The sequence below is a fragment of the Hyperoodon ampullatus genome (genome assembly GCF_949752795.1).
Source record: "Hyperoodon ampullatus genome assembly, chromosome: 1".
Classification (NCBI taxonomy): Eukaryota; Metazoa; Chordata; class Mammalia; order Artiodactyla; family Ziphiidae; genus Hyperoodon; species Hyperoodon ampullatus.
Window position 1 is genome coordinate 213,375,677 of NC_136914.1, and position 7,983 is coordinate 213,383,659.

The window sequence follows — 7,983 nt, forward strand, 5'->3', positions numbered from 1 at the left end:
GAGCTGTGTGACTCTGGACAACTGACTTGACCTCTCTGGGCCTCAGTTTCTTTGCTATAAAATGGGGAGAGTAGAAATACCTGTCACATGGGGTCACTGTAAGGATTAAACTGTGCTCAGCACTATTAAATAATAAATATTAGTGTTCACTAACCTTCAAAATAAGATATAAAAATATCAATCAAAGGGAGAAAAGGTGCATGTATGCATGTTTGGTGGGGGAAGAACAGGTGTACACTGGGAGGATACAGAGGAGGTATTTTGGCATGACCTGGATTATACCAAGCTCTACCGCCTTAAAGAACAGGACAGCCCCCGTCCTCAAGGCGGCCAGGGCAAAAGATAAGGGCCTGGGTCACGTTAAAGGACAAAACGATTCCAACAATTCAGAAGAGAGTCACATAATTACACAGGCGCAATGGCCTATTATCAGAGGAGCAAGAGATCCTAAACTCCCGGAATTAAGAATAAAGGAAAGTTACTTTATCATCATGATGATGAAGATGGTGCACATTCAACGAAGATGCAGAAGAGATGTGACTTCGGAACCTGAAATAATGTCCTGAGGGTTCACAGGAAGGGACAGGGAAGAAAGCCACCCTGCTCAGTGTGACTTGCCAGAGATGGGCAAACTTTACCCGTAAAGAGCCAAACAGGGCTTCCCTGGTGGCGCAGTGGTTGAGAATGCCTGCCAATGCAGGGGACACGGGCTCGAGCCCTGGTCTGGGAAGATCCCACATGCCGCGGAGCAACTGGGCCCGTGAGTCACAACTACTGAGCCTGTGCGTCTGGAGCCCGTGCTCCGCAACAAGAGAGGCCGAGATAGTGAGAGGCCCGCTCGCCGCAACTAGAGAAAGCCCTCGCACAGAAACGAAGACGCAACACAGCCAAAAATAAATAAATTAATTAAAAAAGAGCTGAACAGTCAATACTTGGGGATTTGCAGGCCATTCAGCGGCTCTGATCTCTGCTCTTCTACCGTGCTATTGTAGTGCAAAAGCACCCATAAATAATACACAAATGAACAAGCTTGGCTGAATTCCAGCAAAATGTTATTTACAAAAGCAGGTGGTGCAGGATTTGGTCAGGGGGCTGTATTTGGCCAGTGCTGATTTAGATGAGACACAGAGCTGAAGATGCGGGGTGGCCCAGGTGACCTGGGGCGTCCCTGCAGTTCTGGGCAACCTGCCCCAGAATGCACTGTGGAAGCTTCCAGGGTGGGGGCTAGCAGATTCAGCCTGAGCTCCCCAGATCAACCATGGTGACAGCCTTCCCTGCCCCCGCAGAGCAGCCTGCAGAAGTCCAGCACCGACGTGTGGTCAGGCCTCAGGGGGGAGGTGGGCGGAGATGGCTGCCCAGGCCAGGAGCACAACGGTGCCAGCAAACGTCTGTCTCTCCAAAAGCGACCGCCGAACCTGGCTGTGCAGACCGTGGCCTGGAAGTGCCACGGCTGCCAGAGTCACTGGCCACACCCACGAGGTTGCTCCAGACCCCTGGCTGCCCCCTCCAGTGTTGGATGGGCTGAGCCTGGGACAGAGGCTACACTCCCGGCCCAGCCCTGGGCACTGAGGACCCCAGACAGACACCCAGCTTGTGTTACAGCCACCAGAGAGCCCGGGGCCGGGCATGCAAGAGGACAAGCCGCCGTGGTGCCCTGAAGCTCCTGGGTCAGGGTGGGAAGGGACACGGCTTTCTCTGGCCGAGGAAGAGAGGTCACAGGGCCAGCCAGGCTCAGGCTGCCACGCTCCCTCCCTCCCTCCCTTCCTCCCAAACTACTTGCTGTTCTGGTTCTTTCTCTTCCCTGTGAGAGCCAGAAGACACAGCTGTTCCCCGCTCCGCCCTGACACCGCTCCTCTGGAGGCCTTGGACTAAGTCTTCAGCCAGACTTGACCAGAGAGGAGGCTGGAAGGGAGCAGGCGTGTGTGGGCAGGCGGGGAGGACCCCGGGTTCTGCACCCCCGCCCCCCTTCCTCACTCCACATCCAGAAGGCCCTGGGGTGGAGGTGGGCGACTGGGAGAGCACTAGGAGCGACCTAGGAAAGGTCCTTCTCAGCAGAGAAATTCCACAAGGAGCGGAGACTGCCAAGGCCGCTCGCTCTGCTGGAAGTCGCCCCACGGCCTGGAGTATGTCCACGGGAACCGTCACCATGCATCTGAAAGGCCACACGTCTCGGGTGGTGGCATCTTTCCAGTGCAGCAATAGGTTCCTCTCGAGCCTCTCCTGGCCCCGATGGCCCACAGACACAGCTGATGCCGGGAGTCGGCTCCAGGGGACGGCCACAGCCCTGGCCTTGCTCGGAGGCCCTGCGTCTCACACCCCCGGGCCCCTGGGGCCTCTGTGCTGGGGTCACAGAAGGCTGGCAAGGGAGCACTAAAAGCCAGCCAGAGTCCCGGGGCTGCCAGACTCTGTGACCACGACCCGGCCCCAGACCCTGGGTTCCCAGTCCGCCACCACGTTCGTCAAACACGGGCTTCCAGGGCTTCCCTGGTGGCGCAGTGGTTGAGAGTCCGCCTGCCAGTGCAGGGGACGCGGGTTCGTGCCCCGGTCTGGGAGGATCCCACATGCCGCGGAGCGGCTGGGCCCGTGAGCCATGGCCGCTGAGCCTGCGCGTCCGGAGCCTGTGCTCCGCAATGGGAGAGGCCACAACAGTGAGAGGCCCGCGTACCGCAAAAAAAAAAAAAAAAAAAAAAAAAAAAAAAAAAACACGGGCTTCCAGAGCGAGTCACCGCTAAGAGGCTCCACCAGGTGAACGCCCCTCCCATCTGGCGAGGACCCCTAAGCAGCTAGCTGCCCCACGTGGGGTGGGCAGTGGCACCCCACTGCACAGAGGCCAAAGGCACCCCGGTGAGAATCAGACATGAACTCAGGCGAGGAAAGTTGCAGCCCTGGCTCAGAGCAGCCACCTCTCCTTCCCCCCATCCGGCGAGGGGTGCTTGGGGCATAACCCGAAAACCACAACACCTCCCGTCTGCTTAAAACCAGCAGCAACTGGATGGGAGCTGAGAGGCCATGCGCCCTCCCCAAGTCCCGGCGCCGAAGTGAGGGGAGTCTGCAGCGGAAAGGGACACAACTTGTACCTTTACTTGGCTAAGAAGACGAGCTGAAGTCCGGGAGGCCGCAGAGTGGCCCAGAAACCAAGAAACTGCATACAAATCCTGGGCCCGCTACCTCCCAGTGATGGGATCTTGGCCAGTTGTTTTAACTCCCTGAGCCTCTGTTTTTTGGCAGGTGGTGGGAGGACCATGTTTGTGTGCACGGAGTGGGCAGCGGCTCAGAGCATGGCAGTCACTCATGGCATCAGCATATTGGGGTACCCAGGGACTGATGCTCAGTCCATCCAGTGTCAGTCAGCCTGAGATGAAGGGTCCCTGCCAAGCTGTCACCCAGCTCCAGGGGCTCCCGCAGTGGGATGCTGCCCAGACAGACATTCCAGGCCTGCCCTACCAGCTGTGAGAGTGGCGGGAAGAACCGTACTGCCCCCAGGAAGGCATGAATGAAGGGGCCAGTCTGGGGACGGGACCCCCTCAGTGGTGACCTGAGCCTACAGATCCAGGGATGGATGGCTTGGTGGGAGCTCAGTGACCGCGCAGTCCAATGGTCCCAGAAATCCTCCCCAGCCAGATCCTAGCGTGGAAAGAACTTGGGTTCAAGTTCTGCCACTTCAAGGCTGTGTGACACTGGGACATTATAAACCCGCTGATTCTCGGTTCTTCACCCATAAAATGTAAATACTACCACTCACCTCACTGAATACTGATGTAGTCTGCCACGCCCCTTGAATAAGAGGAGCTTAGATGAGAGATGTTCATGTTCCTTTCATTTAAACAACAGGAAACAGAGGGCCAGAGACCTTAAATAACTTGCTCAAGGTCAAGGAGCTAGTACCTGGCAGAGCTGGAATCTGAACCCAAGTCTGTAGGAGTCCATCATCCATCATCCATCCATCCATCCATCCATCCATCCATCCATCCATCCGTCCATCCATCCACAAACATGCGTGTGGTCTACTGTGTGCAGACACAGGACATGAAGCAGTAAATGAGACACAGTCCCTGATCCAGGGAGCTTACATCTACTCTGGGAGGCAAATAATAAACATGGAGGGGTAACTGGGTGGTGTGGCAGGCAGTGATGGGGGCAGGCACCGAGGTGGGATGCCTCACATGGGTAGGTCAGGGAAAGTCTGTCTAAGAATGTCTGAGACAGGAGGGGGCAGCCTTTGAGGGGCCAGGGCCCAGGGACTGCAGAGTCCCTGAGGCAGGACTGACCACAGGGAACAACCCAGGAACAGAAAGGAGGATGGTGAAGAGTAGATGCAGTGAGGCTGGAGATGCAGCTGGGCCAGACCGTGCAGGCCCTGGGGCCACGTGAAGGAATGTGGATGTTCTGTCCCAAGTCCACTGAGAGCTCTTGGTGGGTTTCAAGCAGGAAGTGGTGTGATGTGGTTTACATTTCTGAAAGGTCACTGTGGCCTGAGCTGGTGCCCATGTCTGTATAAGGCCCCGCTCACGGGGTGCTGCTGAAGAGCCTGGCGTAGCCTCGGACACACGGGGACCCTCATCTCGCACTGCCGTTCCTCTGCGCTGAGCAAATGATGTCACCTGCCAGCACGCTTACTTGTCTCCGTCCCTCCCAATGCCCCGGACCCCACAGACAACAGGTGCTCCGAAAATGCCAGACGATTGGTGGATTGACACCTGTGAGAAGCACTGGACCTTCACGGGACCCAAGTCAGGGAAATGAGGGGTCCCGGACCCACACTTACGATCTTGGGTGGCGGGAGGTCTGGAAGACTCTTCTGAGGGGCCGAGGAGTGCTGGCCGGGCTCGCCGTTGGTCAGTGGGCTCTGCTCTTCGGGCGCTGTGGGAAGCAAGCAGGAGAGGGCTTCGGTGAGGGGTGCCCAGCCTTGCAGTGGAGTCTCGGTAGCCAGGAATGTCTGGTCACATGAGCCCCGAGTTCTATTTGGGCAGGTGTTAATTACCCAGGCAGGCGGTCCCTGGAGCCAGTGTTGTTTTTCCTCCAAGAATAGGGTAGGTCGGCCATGGGCAGTTTCCTCAGGAGGAACTAGTTTGAGGTTTCTGGTAGGTTCTGCACCCTCTCCTCCACCAGCCCCCTGTCCAAAAAGCCCTGGCCACAAAGCTTCAGCGAGTGGAGGAGCTGCCCGTGGTCACTATATTGAGCTGCTCTCAGCACCGACCCTGTGATTACCTCTGTCCACCCCACGGTTTCCCCGGAAGGCAAACAACCTAGGGCCCAGGGGCTGCTTTAGTGCAGGGGACTTCTGCTGAGCCCACGCTTGGCAGTGGGGCAGGAGGTGAAAGCCACACTGGGGACCTTGGCCACCAACCCTCTGTGCGCTTCTAAGGAAAAGGCACCAATGGCTCTTCGGAGCCTGACCATTTCAACAGGTGGCCAAGCCAGCTGGGGACAGACAGGTTCAGGCAGATATGACCTTGGGGCTTTGCTGGCTGATGTCTTGAAGCCAAGTCTTTAACAGGACTGAATGTTTTGGGATGCTGTGTTCCCACCTCTTGCTAAGCCTCTGCCTTTGAGTCACAGGCTTGAGAGTTGGGAGACGGGGCTTCTAATCCCTTCTCCTCTGCAGCTAGGCAGCTCTGCAAACCTCTGGGCCTCCTTGGGGTCCTGCTGGACCCACTCCTGAGGGTTTTCAGACAAAAGCAGAGAGCACAACAGAGCAGAAGATTAAGACGCCATGGAAGACACCACCTGTGCTTCCAGTGGAAGGTAAGATGTTCTGCCAAGCGATCACCTTTGAACAAAACCTTCGATCGAATATTAAGGCAGCTGCTGACATCACCGACTCCCTGCCATCACCCCCAACACACACACACTCATAAAATCCAGACTTCTGTCAAAAGTCATAAAGCTGGGGCCGTGGGATCAGCACATATACAGCTGCTTTCTTAGAGCATCTGAATTACAACTTCCTATTCCTGGGATGGTGCTGGGAAACGCTGAGAGATTTTAGGGACTGAATCCTTATCCACGAAGGGGACACGAGACCTTTAAGAGGCAAGGAGGTGGCCTGATGAGACATCCCAAAATACATCAACCCCAAATAGCATCAACCAAAATGCGACTTCCAGAAATAACCCCACCAGGCCTGTCTGTGGTGCTGGCTGGGAGGAAGGAAGGTTAGGACAGGACCAAGGCTCACGCTGGCCCCCTTCCTGGGAGCTGGCCACGCCATCAGCGGGAGCCCCGTACCTTTGTCTTGGGACTCAGCATCCTGTTGCTTGTGGACCGTCACTTTGTTCATATAAATGTACTCCTCATCAGAACCTGCAGAAGGAGGATGGAAGACACAGGCTTCATGTGATTTCATGAAGGGAAAGGGCCTCTAGAGAGAAAGGATGTCCCCTCCACCCCTCAGAGACATTGTCATCAGCCTGGATTCCGGTAAAAGCATACAACATTCTGAGTTGATTGAAAGAGTCCATTATAGAAAGAGCTGACAGATTTCCTAAAAAAGAAATACCAAATGGCTGACTGTTCGTTTTCTAGCCTGGGGGGAGTGGAGGGGAGGGAAGGGAAGGGGAGGGTACAGAAGGATACTTTGGGAATAAAAGCCTTACGTGGAAAAGCACCCATACCTGAAGGATCTGCCTCATATTCCACCAAGCAGAGATTTCTCTGGGTTTCCTAGCGTCTTGTTTAAATTGTAAAACATTTCCTATCAATCATTCTCACCCTAGTCTGAATTACAAGCATGGGTTAATCAGAGTGAGGTCTATATAAGATAGGTCATATTCAGGATCTGGAAGTTTGGCTCTTAGGCCTCTAGGTGGGGTGCCACTGTGGGGGCCTGAGCTCTGGGTTTGGAGTGGGGAGTGTGCTGGGATTTGGACCTGCAGCACCAGCAGCTACCTGCTCTACCTGCAGTGGCACAGCCCTTCCCCTCCTTTAAAAACATTTCTGTACAGGCTGTCACCTTCCCCGTGCATGTCTAGGCAGAGAAAGGCTTGGACCCTTTCTTCAGAAGCCTGCAGAGGAGACTGATCTGAGTGTTTCTCCTCTTAGAAATCCTCCTGCATTTCTTTGTGCCTCTTAATTTGCATTTCCTAGAAACTTGCGGCTGATAAATTCCAGTGGTTAGAGATGGTGCTACGGAGCCAAGGAGCCCAATTCAAACCCCTGGCGAAGGAGGCAGTTCAGTGCCAGCCAGTTCCACACCACAGACCGCCTAGACTCCAGCCAGCAGGCCTGCGTCAACAGAGCCCTGAGAACCCAGAGGAACAGGAGGAGGATATGGCTAGATGGATCTTCCTCCATCAGCCCGTGGGATTGCCACCCTTGGTGCTCAGCCCTGCCAGAACCAGTCAGCAATGTCACCCCTATACCAAGGGCCGCAGCAGCTAATCGGAGGGAACTACAAGGTCTAAACGTAGTTACCCACAACTTGCACACTTCCACTGAGGGGCTGGGTCTGTGCCTTCTCCAGAGCATGGCACAGGAGAAAAGCACTCTGCCGGGGGAAGCAGGAGACAGGGTAGGGGATGGGTTGGGGGGGGTGGTCCTCAGCCAAGCTCTGCCGTTAACAGTAATTCTGAGCAAAACAGCTAACCTGTGTGCCTTGGTTCTCTTGCCTGCATAGTATGGAAAATAATTGTGATGAAATATTGCCTAGTTCTAGCTAACTGAAATTTTCAAATGTACAAAACTCAAATGTTAGGGAATTTGAAAAAGTAAGGTAACCCTGTAACTAACAAAGATTTAAAATGACAGCCTAGGGCTTCCCTGGTGGCGCAGTGGTTGAGAGTCCGCCTGCTGATGCAGGGGACGTGGGTTTGTGCCCCGGTCCGGGAAGATCCCACATGCCGCGGAGCAGCTGGGCCCGTGAGCCATGGCCGCTGAGCCTGCGCATCCGGAGCCTGTGCTCCGCAACGGGAGAGGCCACAACAGTGAGAGGCCCGCGTACAGAAAAAAAAAAAAAAAAGACAGCCTAAAACATGGGAAATATCT

General features: G+C 55.2%; 1 protein-coding gene across 10 annotated transcripts in view; it reads right to left on the bottom strand.

Annotated features, from left to right (window-relative positions):
• AFAP1L2 (actin filament associated protein 1 like 2) overlaps nt 1-6,295 on the bottom strand; it is a 31,108-nt gene extending 24,813 nt beyond the window's left edge. For all 10 annotated transcript variants that reach the window (XM_079717505.1, XM_079717513.1, XM_079717510.1 and 7 more), the window contains exons 1-2: nt 6,229-6,295; nt 4,766-4,860 (exon numbers count right to left, since the gene is read on the bottom strand). In XM_079717505.1, coding sequence (XP_079573631.1) covers nt 4,766-4,860; nt 6,229-6,280 — 147 coding nt within the window. In that variant the 5' untranslated portion in view covers nt 6,281-6,295. The remainder of the gene's footprint in view (nt 1-4,765; nt 4,861-6,228) is intronic.
• Between the last annotated feature and the right edge of the window lie 1,688 nt (nt 6,296-7,983).